The 15,620-nt window shown below is 47.4% G+C and overlaps 5 protein-coding genes across 5 annotated transcripts; 3 read left to right on the top strand and 2 right to left on the bottom strand.

Moving 5' to 3' along the window:
- Nucleotides 1–1,535: 1,535 nt before the first annotated feature.
- On the top strand, nucleotides 1,536–3,008 carry N7478_006186 (uncharacterized protein; the record flags this gene model as incomplete). The annotated part of the gene is made up of 1 exon (XM_056922400.1): nucleotides 1,536–3,008. The coding sequence occupies one exon, from the start codon at nucleotides 1,536–1,538 to the stop codon at nucleotides 3,006–3,008; it is 1,473 nt and encodes a 490-aa protein (XP_056780437.1).
- A 2,139-nt stretch (nucleotides 3,009–5,147) lies between these two features.
- Nucleotides 5,148–6,788, top strand: N7478_006185 (histidine phosphatase family protein; the record flags this gene model as incomplete). Its single annotated transcript, XM_056922399.1, has 1 exon — nucleotides 5,148–6,788. The coding sequence occupies one exon, from the start codon at nucleotides 5,148–5,150 to the stop codon at nucleotides 6,786–6,788; it is 1,641 nt and encodes a 546-aa protein (XP_056780436.1).
- A 481-nt stretch (nucleotides 6,789–7,269) lies between these two features.
- Nucleotides 7,270–8,882, bottom strand: N7478_006184 (F-box domain protein; the record flags this gene model as incomplete). Its single annotated transcript, XM_056922398.1, has 2 exons — nucleotides 7,270–8,459; nucleotides 8,528–8,882. The coding sequence occupies 2 exons, from the start codon at nucleotides 8,880–8,882 to the stop codon at nucleotides 7,270–7,272; spliced, it is 1,545 nt and encodes a 514-aa protein (XP_056780435.1).
- An 861-nt stretch (nucleotides 8,883–9,743) lies between these two features.
- N7478_006183 (putative pantetheine-phosphate adenylyltransferase) lies at nucleotides 9,744–10,964 on the bottom strand (the record flags this gene model as incomplete). The annotated part of the gene is made up of 1 exon (XM_056922397.1): nucleotides 9,744–10,964. The coding sequence occupies one exon, from the start codon at nucleotides 10,962–10,964 to the stop codon at nucleotides 9,744–9,746; it is 1,221 nt and encodes a 406-aa protein (XP_056780434.1).
- Nucleotides 10,965–11,359: 395 nt separating this feature from the next.
- On the top strand, nucleotides 11,360–13,381 carry N7478_006182 (uncharacterized protein; the record flags this gene model as incomplete). Its single annotated transcript, XM_056922396.1, has 4 exons — nucleotides 11,360–12,106; nucleotides 12,162–12,762; nucleotides 12,826–12,906; nucleotides 12,966–13,381. The coding sequence occupies 4 exons, from the start codon at nucleotides 11,360–11,362 to the stop codon at nucleotides 13,379–13,381; spliced, it is 1,845 nt and encodes a 614-aa protein (XP_056780433.1).
- Nucleotides 13,382–15,620: the final 2,239 nt, after the last annotated feature.

Raw genomic sequence — 15,620 nt, 5'->3', positions numbered from 1 at the left:
GGAAATAATAAAAAAGTAGCAAGCGCCCAAAGTGGAAATCCACCATTGCTAGCCCAAAAGAAGGCTCCACCCGTCCCTTGTCCAAGTCCATGGTGACGGCACTTGCGCACTTGCAGCTCCCCAGTCCCATCGGCCAATGATTCGATGATTCGTGCTGGACATGACGGTGATCGCTGGTTGGTTCCCCGGGCAGTTAGTGCTTTCTTGCCGGAAATAAGTGTACCGTACTCCGTACATTCAGTACATGAGTAATAAATCGTAAATCAAAATATTCTAGAAATTAAAAATGAAATAAAAGGAAATCTATTACTAGTGGAGAATGAAATCAACTTTTTCAGGCAGCGTTTGGCTCTCAGGGCCCATCACATACTATACTCAATCCCCTTTCTCATTTCTCCACTACGCACGAGATGGACATCATAGGTTAAGGTGAATCATTTGTACCTCTCCACTTGTCTTTTTGTCTTTTTTTCTCGTTTATTTTTTTTTGGTTTTTTGGTTTTTAATTTTTTCTTTTAATGAAATTACTCTGTTTTCTTGGGAGCATTGATCTTACCTATCTCCCCAGCACGAGTACGAAGTACTGTCCTAAACCTATAAGGTTCTCAGGCCAATTTCTCCCCATCGTCCCCCAATGATAATCGTGAAAATAATGATAATAACAGAAATCCGATTTGAATATTCCCATATTTTTTATTTATTTAATTCATTTCAAAAATCCCAATAAGAATAATAATTTAATCCCCAAGTCCCAAACCCCAAACCCGTAGAGATTCCAGGGCGATCCTGCCCAACACCCGATATTCTGGGTCGGACAACAACTTTCTTTTCTGTCTTAGACCATCGAGACCCCCGAGATGATGGATCAATGGATCCCTCTCTCACCGCTGGATCTCAACGGTCTCTTATTAATTCCAACTTCACCTGGTTTTTTCCCTCTTTATTTTCCCTTGCTATGCTTTGGCCTCTTGAAATTTACTATCTTTTCCCCTTGAATCACGAACACCCTGAACGGGCCTCGGGTCGCTTTTGCCTATACATCCACATGTGTCGTTGGATCTGATCACGGACCTTATACACTCCCGTCGCTTCATTCTAGCATTGACCTCAATAGGTCGTGGAAAAGCTTTCCAAATATTGATCTGCCACCGGCTTGCTCCGTATAACATCCACTTTCCAGCCTCGATTACATCTTGATCGACACTCTCGTGCATTAGGTGTACATTGATTGATCCCACCACTTTTCAATCTTGCGTGTGCATCTATCGTTTTGTCTATTCGATTCATCTATAAACTCTTGTGCTCTCTCTATCCCTCTTTTTCTTCCTCCCTTCATCGTGGCTACTCTCGGGCTGAGCGTGTTGACTGCGCCTTATCCCGGGCCGCCCCGTACCTCAAAGCTGTCGCATTACCCAGAGGGTCATCATTACCCTAAGTCCTCCCTCTCTCACTCTACTCGTGAGCGCCCCATTGACTACGAGAGAGGGGGGAATCGGTCATGCCCTAACTCCCAAGTGATTGCAGGAGATCCGTCTATGTCGGAATCTCTACGGGCAGCTCCTTTGTCCGACCATGCGATTCAAGACCGCAGTGCGATTGACAATGAGCATGGTCCTGTAGGCAACCTTCAATCTCGTCGACCATCACTACGAGCTCGACCACAGTCCTGGCACCCATACGGTCCAGTGGAGCCTCCTTTTGAAGCGTCTTCTTCGAGGTCTATAGGCGTGCACTCCATCTTGAATCCGCCTGCTCAAACAACAATGGAGGCGGCCATCAATAGTGGTATTGGTTCACGAAGTGCATCAAGAGCAGCATCCCCTCGAGCCCGAAAGGGTTCTTCACCTGCTATTCGCCCTATGAATTCTATCATGCAGCATCCATTATCTCCCAGGTCGGCCGGACGACCTTTGATGAATCCTGGTTCGCCATCGGCGCGATTTGTTGGTGGAGGAAGGAGCGGGCAATCGAGCGTCTCTCAATCTCCTCTAGTTCCTCATGAATCTTCTTTAGGCTTACGCCAGCCAGTGAGCTCGCCTCTTCCAAATCAACCACTACGTCCTCTTGCCGCAATGCCCGGTACACTGCCTCCTGTGGCAGGTCCATTGCACTCTACACCCAGCATTCACGCCAGACGTACCAGCGCTGGCCCTGCACCATTGACAAAGCCCACATCCCAAGAAGCAAGTCCCACCAGTCCACATTCAACATACAGCCAGTTTGGACGTGCTTCGCCAGCCATAGCAAACGTCTCGATTGCACCAAGTCCAGCTTCATACTCCACAGCATCAACACCTTACATGACAATGGAAACTCTCACCCGTGGGACACCTGCAGTAGCACCACCTCGCAGCATCGAAGAACAAACAACCGCACCCGCACCTGCAGCATCAAGCCAAGCACAAAGTGCCGGCCCCAGCACACCAGGAAGCACATCCTCCCTACCAGGTCTAATACCCTGCGTACTAGATCTAAAATCCGGCTCAACAAGCCAAGCCGAAAAACGCAAAGCAAACAGCGACGCATCACGCCGTTTCCGCAACCGCAAGCGCAATGAAATGCAGCTCGAGCAACGGCTAACCTCACAACAAGACGAGATTCGTCGCCAAAGCGAAGAAATCCGCTCCCTCCTCCAACAACGCGATCACTATAGATCTGAGCGTGATTTCTTCCGTGATTACCTCGGCCGCTCAATGTCTCTTAGCCAAGTACCTCCTCGGCCAACGTCGCCCCGTTCTTCTTCTGTTATTCCTGCTCCATTACTCCCCACTCCGGTAATGGAGACAGCTCCTACACCCACTTGGTCTGGTGGGGATGCGGTGAGATCTGCGCCTGGTGAGCAGTCTACATCTAGGCCGCAGGCTAGTTGGCCCGGAACTCCGGTGCCATGTGCCGCTGTACCGCAGGAACCTATGCCGAGGGCTATTGGTAGTGATGCGGGTTCTTCTGCGCTGCCTGTTTCTGGAGGACCTTTACCTCCGTTTCAAGGGTCTTGGTCTCGACAATAGCTCGGTGCCCGAAAGCAATTATTGAGTAAGGACGCTGTTTTCTATTTTTTTTTTCACCGTGCATATCTATCTCCCTCTATCATAGTCCTCCTATCTCCTATCTCTGTTCATCTTTCTACTGCCTTTGTTTCAAAGCATATCTGGGTACAGTCACTGGTTTGACTGTTACAACTAGTGAATGTTGTGGGAGTTACAGCGGGTGCCATAACAATAATTGGTTTATTTCTTTTATTTTTCCTTTTTCAGATCGCCTTGACCAGATGATCTGGCTCGGTGGAAAACTTGCATTTGTGGCCGATGCATTGTTGTGCTTTTTTATTCCTTTTCTTTATTTCTTTCGTCTTGTGCTATCTCAATACCCCCTTGCCCTCTCATCGCTATTTACATTTACTACCTACATTGCTGGTGACTGCTCTGCCCCTATGAGTCCAATAAAAAGTCGTTTCTATCTATCTTCCTTCCATTGTCAAATGCTACCCACTTTCTCCCGATCTGTCGATCATTGATTATGTTGATTCAAGGAGTGGATCTGGATCTCCTGGTGCCCGGAGCTCCGCAGTGATGATACTTCGAATGGTTCGCAAATATTGGAAGGCTTTCTGTTTCTGTGTTATTATTCTTCTTTTCCGAATATTCATTTACATTTACAGGCGCAATGTGATGTGGAGCATAGAACCAATCTCAATCAATATCCTGATCCTTATCAACAAATCTTTTAATTTATTTTTTATTTCAACTCCAGGGCTCCGAACGTCTATTGTGTCTTTGGCATGATAACTGCGATGATCTCTCGATCTATGAATTTCCCCTTCAATTAGCCGCATTTTGCGCGCAGGTGGCGCTGCAATGGTCTATATTAACCTTGAATGCGGTGGATCATGATCCACACCTGGGCACTTTGGCAGAGTTCAAATGTTACAGTATAGGCCTTTTGCGGCCCCGGGGGTCGGGATCCATCGATTCTGTTCATCTCCGCGGGGGCCGAGAAGACTCGATAGGATTGATACTGATCCACAGTTTCACGGATGGATATATCACATTGTATCGGCTTGAACTCGGATCCGGCACGCCTGCGTGGGCCCGATGCATTTTGGTGTTTGCGACCGTTACCGATCTTACGATCCTACGTTGATTGATCACGTTCGACCTGTATAGCCTTGGACTATTCATTGTCCAACTCGCGGGTGTTTATTCCGTGGGGAGGGGTATATGTACTCCGAGCTTCATAATGGGCGTATTTTCCCCCCTTGCTTCGGTGTTGATCTACCAAAAGCTAACGGCTCTTGTGATCGGCCCTTGGCAGCTACCGCGGGATCAACTGAGTGTCTCGGTTTGAGCCTAATGGACCTCTGTCTCTTTTTAATATATTTGTGACTCATTATTATTCAGATGACACTATTTTTTTTTACTACTAGTAATAATCTGATAAACTACTAGGAAATTGCTTGTAAGTTAGAGGAAGATGATGTGGAGTGAGATTCAGCATTTCTCAGCATTGTGCGACTGGCGGTGAGCGTGAATATGTGTCTGTGGTGATAAGTATGGAAGACTGGTCTGGTGCAGGTGAGTGCATAACATTGCTGAGTCTCTATTTGCTCTGGAATTTAGGAGGTTAATTAATTGTAGCGGATATATAGAGCGAAACAAGGAATGAAGCAGTCAAGTGATGTTGAGCATAGTCTACTTCGACTAGGTACGTACTCTACTTAGTGCACTAGGCCTGATAGAGGTATGGGGTAAGTTGACGTGGGTGGAGCTGATATACATGGATGGTACTTTACCTATATATGTGCTGTACGTAACTTAAAGAGGTACCACTCATGTACACACCTTATACCCGTCTTTCCTTCCACCCACGTGCCGCCACTGACGCACCAATCAGCGAACAGCATCAGCTCACGAGCTGGCCTGAATAGTCCTGGACCTAATCAAAACTCCCCTTGTGTACCCGAATTGCACTCGCGTGCCTTGATTATCTTTTTTATCTTCGAGTTTAACATGAATAAATTCCCGTTCTCATTCTTCATTCTCTCTCCTTCATTGAATCATCTCATTCTCTGCTCTTCTTCTCCATTGATGGGGGACTAGAAGTACTGACATCACCACCATCCCTTCCTTCAAACGAACCTCACCAAAAAAATGGCGGGGTACAAAAACAACCCAATCCACAGCATCCCGGAAGAAGAATGTCTTCTGGGAGAAAGACCCGATGCACCACTTCTCAAATCAATCTCCCCCAAAGCGAAAGCCTTCCGCATCGTTGCCCTCCTAACAGCTCTCATCAGTGCTATAGCTCTAGCACTCACCCTAAAAAACGGGTACGAGTCCTCATCTATGCTTGAATCTGTACCTGCATCTGTGTCTAGGAATGGAAAACCTGACCAACCACCGGTTGCGTCGTATAGGTCCCGCAAACAAGTGACACACCCCCCACGCCCTTGCAACAGTATCCAGGACGGATATCAATGTTTCGCAGATCTCTCTCACAGCTGGGGCCAGTACTCGCCCTACTTCTCACTGGCCGACAATGATTTGAGCTCTACTTCTCGTTCTAGCTCTATTTCAAGCATCTCGGACGCAGTTCCACAGCAATGCAACATCACATTTGTACAGGTTCTATCCCGCCACGGCGCCAGATACCCAACTGCATCCAAGAGCGAGAAATACGCACAGCTCATCCAGGACATCCAAGCAAATGCCACCGCCTACAAAGGAAAAGCCTCATTCCTAAAAACATACAACTACACACTTGGAAGCGACGATCTGACCACCTTCGGCGAGATCCAAATGGTAAACTCCGGAATCAAATTCTATTCTCGCTACGAGTCTCTATCCCGAAACAACATTCCATTCATTCGAGCCTCTGGATCTTCCCGCGTCGTTGAATCAGGCCAGTTCTTCATTGAAGGATTTCAAAAAAGCAAAAAGCACGATAAAAACGCTTTATCTCAATCTTCGCCGAAAATCAATGTGGTTATCTCCGAAGACACAGGTTCAAACAACACATTGAATCACAATACATGTCCTGCTTTCGAGAAAAGTTCTCTCGGCGATAAAGTTGAAGATAACTATACCGCTATCTTTGTACCGGCTATTCAATCTCGTCTTCAGTCCCTTCTCCCAGGAACATCTCTCTCATTGGATGATGTTACATATCTGATGGATCTGTGCGCGTTTAACACCGTCTCCGATACACCGGATGGTTCGACAAAGTCTGCGTTCTGTGCGCTCTTCACAGCATTAGAGTGGAAAGAATACAGCTACTACCAATCTCTCTCAAAGTACTATGGGTACGGTGCTGGGAATCCCCTTGGACCTACACAAGGCGTGGGATTTGTCAACGAGCTCATTGCACGAATGACACATACCCCTGTTAGAGACCATACGACGACGAATCGGACTTTGGATTCGAAACGCTCTACTTTCCCTCTTGACAAGGCTATCTATGCGGACTTCACGCATGATAACGGGCTTATATCTATTTATTTTGCGTTGGGACTGTATAACGGGACGGCGCCTTTGCCGAAGAATCACGTACAGTCTTTTGAGAGGGCGGATGGATATTCTGCTTCTTGGACTGTGCCGTTTGGTGCCAGGGCATATTTTGAGATGATGGATTGTGGTGGTGAGCAGCCTTTGGTCAGGATTTTGGTTAATGACCGGGTTGTTCCGTTGAGTGGGTGTGATGTTGATGAGGTGGGGAGGTGTAAACGAGATGATTTTGTTAGGGCGTTGAGTTTTGCGAGAGAGGGTGGGAGGTGGGAGGATTGTTATGTATGATTGGTGACTGATACCCTTTTCTACCTACCTTACCAGGAGGCTCTGTTTATTCTTGACCTTTTCTTATCTTTTATCCTTATTTGACCAAAATTGGCTTTTGCATGAACGAGAGCATGTTTCGAGTTGTATGATAGGCCCAGGCTATGATGATACCAGATTGGACTTGAATGGAAGTTTGTTAGGAGTAAATGTTGATATTGATCCATTCAATGCATCCTTCCACGCTCAGGTGATTGAAATTAGCATGCAAGACAGGCTTCAAATGCAATCATAATAGAAAGACAAGGCTCAGGAACACGAAAAAGGAAAAAAAGGAGATAGATACATTGACGCGTAAATGAATTGAAACAGCCTCCAACTCCGGTCCTGATCACTGAATGTTCGTCCACCTCGTATCATGATATCCGTATCTTCCTATCGCACATCTGATTCTGATTCTCATAGTTTGGGTATATATGCTTTCGGTGCAGATTGGCTCAATTCAAATATGATAGGCGTTGAAATGGCCATTTCCATTTCCGTTCCCATTGCTGCGCTGCCCACCACGCTGTGCTCCAGATAAAACCCAAGCAGACCATAGTTGTAACTCTTCCCTCGGAACAAATGCCCCATTGTCACCAAGATCGTCTTGAGAAAGGCCGCGTATTTTCTCCAGCGATCCAGGACGTAAAGGTAATCGCCTCGTCGGCATGACTGGCGAAAAGCCAAAACCAGATCCAACCCCTGGCGTAAAAATGGACTGGTCTGGAAAATCCGTGCCCGCCGCAACTGATAACGATGAGGGAACAGCTGCTGAAATTGGCATGTCGAAGACTTCAATACCATTTGCTTGAGATAGTGCGTCAAAGTGATCCGTATAGTCGATTTCGCGGAGATCTACCCGGTCTAGCCTCTCCATTTCCTCGCGAAGGACGTTAAGTACATTCTTCCATAGTCCCCAGGGGCGGAGATAAACGGCGCAGAGCCGGAAGTCGCGAAGCTGTTTGCGATGGCGCCGGAGTAAGGAGATAATCTCATCTGCATGGAGACGCCAGCCCTGTAAGCTAAGGGTCCTGAGAGTTTTCCAGCGAACATTATGGAAAATGGATTCAAGGTCCAGATCTAGAGGAGCTTTAGTTGGAAATCCGATGTGTATGGCGACAAGAGATTTGGCTTCGAGGAAGAAGCGACGAAAAACAGTAGACAGGTCGGACATGGTTGCTGTAAGATCGGTATTCGAATGGAAATTGATATCAAGACTTGTGAGACGGGTGCCCATTGCGGCAAGAGTAGTAGATGGTGCTCTTAGGAGCTGTAAAGTCGCTTCGGGGCTGATTTGAGGACCAATAAATCGGATTGCAGTACATTGGGAATTCAATAGAGCAATGCCAAGATTTGTTACTGCACGAGAACATGCTGATCCCCAATCAAAACAGACCGTGCTGGAGTTCATATCCTCAGCATTACGAATGGATTGGTCACGAATAAAATCCAGTAGATTCTCGTCGGCTTCGTCTTGAAGACGAAGTAGCTTGATTTCTTGAAGAGCTGAAAATGCCGCCATCCCTAGGCAAAGTTGGGTAAGGTCGAAGTTTGTTTCAACCAGTTTGGTCTGTTGGCGCAGTCGCTGGATGTGTACTTCTGCGAGCGCACGATCTTTAAAACTGAGCGATTGTAATATTGGTGTCCAACCTGTGCGATGTTGTTAGCCGATTATTGTCCATTTTCACAAGCCTTACGGCGGTAAGAATATTCGTTACCACTGCCTTGATAGAAAGGTCGCACGAGGTATGTCACAGTTTTCACATAGTGGGCTCGCTGCATCGCCAGCAGCTCAGCCAGTCGCCGAAAGCCATCTTCTGAAAATCGCAAATTGAAGCGGGAGAACTTTCGAGGTGTTCCGATTCGCATGAAACGTTTACACACCAGACGGAAGCGGTCCAAGTCCGACGATTCCCCATATTCAAAATCTCGATACTCCTCATGTCCATTACTTTGATTTTTGCTGAGATAGAATTTACCGTTCAGAGGTCGTGATCCCGGCTCTAATAAACAGGCCAGGATTTCATTCAACAGTTCATCTGCGAGGTCCTGAATACGGCGTGGCTGGTCCATGATCGGTGTTTTGCAGCCGACTTCTCGGCTGCTTGTGCGAGTGACAGCGACATGGAAGAGGAGAAAAAAATTCAAGAAGAAGCTCTGTACCGAGCCTTATAGACCGGCACAAGGGATAATCATTTGTGGATGCACGATTGAGGGGGCACCAGTTCCACTATAAACGAAGGGGGGGAAACAAGACCAGAAGCTAAAATAAGCAGATGGGAAACGGAAGACGAATGGGTAATTAAAAAAGAAAAAGAAAAAGGCACAGCAAGTCTAAAGGTAGAAAATGGACTCGTTCGACGGATTCCTGTCTCACCATGGACGCATGGCGACTGTTCTCGCCCTAACAATCCGGCGCGACCGGGATGATCAACAGGACCCTGGCATAGCGCGCTTGGGTGCTGACAGGCCCCGGGCCTCTGCATCATGATCTTGTTGGTTTCATTGGTGACGCTCTCCCACGCCAATCACATGATTGATCCAGGCTGCGGCCAGCCATTGCGAAACAGCGTAGACCTGCAGAAACAACTGGAGCAGCGGAGAGCGAGTCGTGTTCCGTGAGGTGGTGGTTGGGTGGTTTCATCTTGTATGCTACAGGGGCCTTTTGGTGAGGTCAGAGACGCCCTCGCTCCCCCTCCACCTCCAAGCCAATGCAGGCCCCGCTTCACTTGTCACATCTCTGCAGAGTGACAGACTCGCGTATGGTGGAGAAGCCACCATCACCACCATTGGGGGGAAATTGGCCGAAATCTCAAAGTAATAGTGATTGGGGAGAAAAAAAAAGGAAAAGCCGAAAAAAAAATCTACAGGTTTAAAATTTCCCATCCCTAATCCTCTGGCCCCATTTCTACAATTCCAAATTTCCCAAATTTCTCATACTTTGGCCCGGTTCATGCGCCGACGTCGAATGTCTGTGCTGCTAATTTTGCCCTCAAATTGGTTGGCACCTACTGTTTCCTTGACTTCTCCCGACTGAAGTACGTCCACTTCAAAGATAGCAAGTTTGGACCATCCTTTCTTGGCCCGTTCGTCATTGACCATAGCGCCTCCAGCTGACGTCTCCTTGGACACTACCAACGCACTGATGTTTTCATCGGTGATCGTGGGTCCACAAACATCGAAAAACTCCACGAACCTATAGATCAGACCTGGTTGAATATGTATGGCCGCCACTTGCCCCTTGCCATCAGATGTCGAGCTGCGTTCAACTCGGGGCGATGGATTACCCGAGAAATCCATAATGGCCGCTAGAAAGGCTGCGGTGCTCTGGAATCGATCCTCCCAGCTTTCTAAATACTCGGCAAATTTTTTGTTCACCAGCAGTGCGTCACCAGTCACACCGACTGTCAGGATCCTCCCCCGATCTTGATTAGTTTGGTCTAGCGGCTCTAAGGCTAGTGCGGTAGCCGTGAGCAGGAGTTTGTGACCAATGTGAAGATGATCGAATGTCCCTCCCACCGCAACTGAGTAGTGGGGCACTGGGTTTGGCTGGTCCTCAGGGATCAAGATGGATTGTGGAGCCGGCCAGTCTCCGCTGCAGGAGATCATCTGCATGACTGATGCGGTGTGATCTTTAGACGAACCACTGGTGCTATTAAGAAAAAGATTGCCCAAATCCCGGCCGATTTGGTTGTTTAGATGGAACACATGGTCCCATTGTCGGGCCGAGGTTGCCAGTGATTGCAGGGATAAGATGGGTCCAATCTTGGAGCCATTGCTGGTCTGGGAATTGGTTGTAGTAATGGAAGAGGTATGATCAATGAATATCACACGAGTATCGATGCCACCAGGCGAGTCCAGATCGATGCTTTGAGCAGTCCCCACCGCCCCAATCAAAGTATAAATGCTGCTAAGATAATGTTGTAATGAGGCAAATGTTTTGGTACGAGGTGTGTTTTCTGGAGCGAGCACGTTTGAAATTGCCAAGGCAATGTCAAGTTTGGCAATATGACTGGAATTTTCCACGGTTTTGTACAACTTCATCAAGACATCGGATACCGAGGTCTCGAATGCCTCCTTGACCCCACTGAAGGAGAAAGACTGAGGCGGGGGTAACAATAAAAGTGCAGAAACGGAATTTTGTTGAGATGACATGACTGCAGCGGTATTCGATGGTAAGGAACAAGACAGCTATCCTTTGAGAATGGATTTAGACCTCGTCAAGAAGAAACAATTGAATGAAAGAAGAACAAGAGACAAGAGACAAGCAGCCCATTGTATTTCACCAAATAAAGAAAGAGCGGGAGTGTTAACCCGGTGGCTGACTCAGCGCGGGCACCCCCAGCTCCAAGTCGAATCCCTCATGATGTTGCGACAATTCCATCCTCACTGCTTCCACCATAGCGCTTTGGAAGCTTCTTGTGAAGCTTGTGGAGCTTACTGACATCTTAGGGACATCTGCTAGGCTTCTTAGTTCCAAGGGGGAGTGGAGCTAAGGCCCATCCAAAACCAGCATCCCCTAAACGCCCTGGACACCCGTCCTCCACACCATGTCCAATCCCTCCTTCGATTCCCCTCGACGGTCTGCGGTGTTTGCTCGCCAGCCAGAAGAACTGCATATCCCATCTACGGGTCTGATCAATCCTAACTTGTCCCGTCAGCCTCCCTCCCATGACTACCCCACGACTCCAGACACAGGTGCAGGCGCGACCCAGGTCCCTTCGATCAATGTGCAATCGTCCTCGCAGTCTTTACAGTACGGGGGTAGCAGTGGAAATAGCAATAACACTCTCCCAGGTGCCTTGACTGCGGGAGGTCAGAATCGGCCCCCAGCCGTCTCAATCAATACAGCTCCGACCGTCGTCCCCACCATGCAGCAGCCAGCGTCGCAGCAAACCAACCATCGTTCAAGCATGATTAACACTCACGGTCACTCTCGATCCAGCCCCGCTGGATTCGACCAATCGATGTACAGACAACACGGTGCCCCAGAGGGTTCCAAATATCCCACCTCCCCGGGAGCAGGATATCCACCACAAACCCCGCAAGGGTCCAAATATTCGCCGCTGGGTCTCGCGGACGTTCGCCTACCTGGTGACCATCTTCTTGGAGACTCGCTTATGAGCCCAGGCTCGCTTCCATACAATGGTGATTCCCATGTGCCCACCAACAGCAATTATGTGGCACCATGGCCTATCTACGCTGTTGATTGGTGTAAATGGCCAATCTCAGGGAGCTCGAGCTCATTTGGGGGCAAGTTGGCCCTGGGCAGCTACCTAGAAGACAATCACAACTATGTTCGCACATCCCCTAAGATGAGAATAAACCCGTTGACACTAACAGTCGCCATAGATCCAAATTGTTGATACGCATTGGGCTCAGCCCGACCCTGATACGCCAGATGCGGCAGCAGGGGAGATTAAACTCGAATATGTTAAAACGGCCGAAGCAACACACTCCTATCCAGTTACACGTATTCTTTGGGAGCCACCTTCATCTCAAAAGCAGTCTACTGATTTACTTGCCACCTCCGGTGATCATCTTCGTCTCTGGTCACTTCCCAGCTCTCAGCCGGTACCCAGTTCAAATACGATCACAAGGCCTCCTACCCAAGCCCCTACCTCCAAGCTATCACCACTGGCACTGCTTTCTAATTCAAAGTCTCCTGAGCATACTGCTCCAATCACTTCATTGGACTGGAATACCATATCTCCTAGTCTGATCATCACTTCCAGTATCGACACGACTTGCACAATCTGGGACATTCCCACGTTGACAGCTAAAACTCAATTGATCGCCCACGATAAGGAGGTCTTTGATGTCAGATTCTGTGCCAACAGTGTCGATGTCTTTGTGAGCTGTGGAGCCGATGGCAGCGTGCGCATGTTTGATTTGCGAAGCCTAGAGCACAGCACCATTATTTATGAGCCATCTGATAAAACCGAAGTTAAGCGTATGTATAATTCCAAGAGTTTTTCGCCCAAAATTTACCAACTTGGATACTAAAAACAAATAGCGGTGATGAGCCCCGGCAATGCTAGTCCATCTGGCCCATCACAAGCAGGGTCATGGCCTCCGCCATTACTGAGAATTGCAGGTACGAGTTTGCGATCTATTTTTCTTCGTTTATGACAATCATCTCACCATCATTTCCAGCATCTCCCCATGATGCGCATCTCCTAGCCACATTTTCCCAAGATTCAAGTGTTGTACGCGTTCTTGATGTACGACAACCTGGTCAAGCCTTGCTCGAATTGAAAGGTCACTCTGCTGCCCTCAACTGTGTTGAATGGTCTCCAAGCCGACGTGGTCATCTGGCTTCCGGTGGCGATGACAGTCTGGTTCTCCTATGGGACCTCATTAATCAGCATAATGCCGTGCCTCTTTCGCAACCCGGCACTACCCCAGGCTCCCAAACCACTACTGAGCGTGGCCCAGCTGCTGCCTGGCAATGCGATTATGAAATCTCCAATATTAGCTGGTCGCCACAAGGCGGATCCAACCACTCAGGCAATCCACGAGAATGGCTCGGCGTTTGCGGTGGACGCGGTATTTGGGGAGTCTCATTATAAAACCGAACCCGAATTTACAAGGTATGAAGCATAAAAATTATGGAAAATCTAGCCTTGGGGGCCATCCTCCTCTATTATGCTCAACTCTTATTGTTCACGTGCTGTTTTCTTTGTTGTTTTTTATACCTTAACATTTCGAGTACTCCGAGATCTGCTTTCTTCTCCAATATCCGACTGCATTAGATGGTTTTAATCTCCCAATCTCCATCAGCCTTGGGATCTTGGTCCCAGAGGCTCTGCATTTCTTCCACTTTTCAACTTCCCCTATCTCCATTTATCAACGCTAGGCAACGGCTTTTCCTGGCTTCTGCCCCTCGCGCATAACCCCTTTCATTTTGCGTATGCTGCGCAGACCTAAATCAGCTGGCCCTGTGGGACCACTCGATCCGATTGGATTTACGATTTGAATTAGTGGACCGGAGCCCTGGAATGATGGATGGAATCATCGCGATATACTTTGATTTGGCACGAGTGAATGAATAAATGAACGATACACTGGAAATCTGGTTTTCTAGCGCATCCCTCTTCTCCACTGTCATGTCTCGCCCTTTTTTCTATTATATGTGACTCTCGATTTTACTTGGCGGTTTAGACTTGACGACTTCGGTGATAGGGAGCAAAACAAAAATTCCATGGATATTCTGACTTTTCGTCTATTTTTCGTCCTACATAAGCTTCTTTCTTTGTGGCCATCTTCCCTGCCACCCTTTCATTCTACAAAGGTTGCTAATAACAAGTTGAATATCAAAGGGGTGATTATTAAAGATAGAATTTAATGATATACTAGTACTAACCATCGTTCATATCGAAATTGACCAACTTGAGAGAACTGACTCGGGCGGAGTCCAACAATAAGCTCTCTTCATCATAAGGTCGACTAATTTTCTCGAAATAACCTACATAGTAACTCATCGAAAGAAATCCTTTCTTAACCCATAGAACTAACATATAACGTTGGTCAATTGAATGCTGGCTAGTATGCATCGACATGAAGCATAAAATTGAGAACCACCCCATTCACCTTCTCAGGACATTCATAAAAGCTCATATGACCCGCGCCATCGACAGCATGAAATTCGGCATGCTCAAATTTGGCCCTGACAAATTCCTCCATCTTGTGCACGCTCAGATGCTTATCATCCACCCCATGAATAATACATATAGGAAGCTTGGCCCCAGCAGCAAGAAGGTTGGTGGAGTCCCGTTCTTTGCTCACACGCAGGGGACGAACACGAGGATTCTAATGAAGTTCTATTAGCCTCAACCACGAAGGATATCGCTTGCATCGAAATGATCTCAACCATACCTGCGAGAGAAATATACTACGCCATAACCACTCTGTCCCAATCGGTATCTGATACTTGTCAGAAACACATGTTTTCACCACGAAGACTATGGCTTCTGAAAGCCCAGTAGCACTAGAATTTGGATTGGACAGCGTGTGGGAATGTCGGTCCCATTAGCCCGGTGCCAAGTTCCATGAAAGCCGAAATATAGGGCACACCACTTAAATAGATGATTCCAGCAAGATACTCCGCTTCAAGATGCTCGCAGATGTCAGAGCCAATGGTTCCACCGTAGCTCCTGCTCGTGATAGTCAGCAAAGTGAAACCGCATATGCCTACCGCATAGTTACCTTATAGAGACATTGGCAAGGTTGCATCCATCCATCATATCAGATACTATGTACAACGTACCATCCAGCTAAAACAGGGCGAGTAATTTAGAGCGCTTCGCAGGCGGCCTTAAGGTCCTCGGCCATGCAGTTTGAAGTATAAGCATTATCTCGGGTTGGATGATCGCTACGAGCATGACCTCGACAATCGTATCTGACCTAACGGGTATTGTTAGTATCACTTTGTTAATAAGATTTTCGGTCTAATATATCATACCAGATGAAGATTCTCTTGTAGCTTTGTATCGCTGAATTGTTTCTCGAAGGCTATAGAAGAGAAACCAAAACCAGGAAGAAAGACTAGCAGGCTTGGCGAAGTCTCCTGTTCATTCGGCCCAGATTTGGGTACCTTCAGTTGAGGTAACGATTCTGGTCTTTATTTTTGTCATTTTGATATTGTTGTGAATTAGTGTTTTGAAAATATCTCTAACATTTAGATCTTTTTGAGACGTGTTTTATACATAGGTTTGTTGGGCTCGGATAGCAGGATCCACCCGAGAACTCGGGGTCGGATAGACTTGAACCGAATGCGATCTTGAAACACTATTATAATTCAGATTGCTG

The sequence above is a fragment of the Penicillium angulare genome (assembly GCF_028827245.1).
Source record: "Penicillium angulare strain IBT 27051 chromosome Unknown utg000004l_segment0_segment0, whole genome shotgun sequence".
Classification (NCBI taxonomy): Eukaryota; Fungi; Ascomycota; class Eurotiomycetes; order Eurotiales; family Aspergillaceae; genus Penicillium; species Penicillium angulare.
Note: the sequence above shows the minus strand (reverse complement) of the source record. Positions and strands in the feature narration are given on the sequence as shown.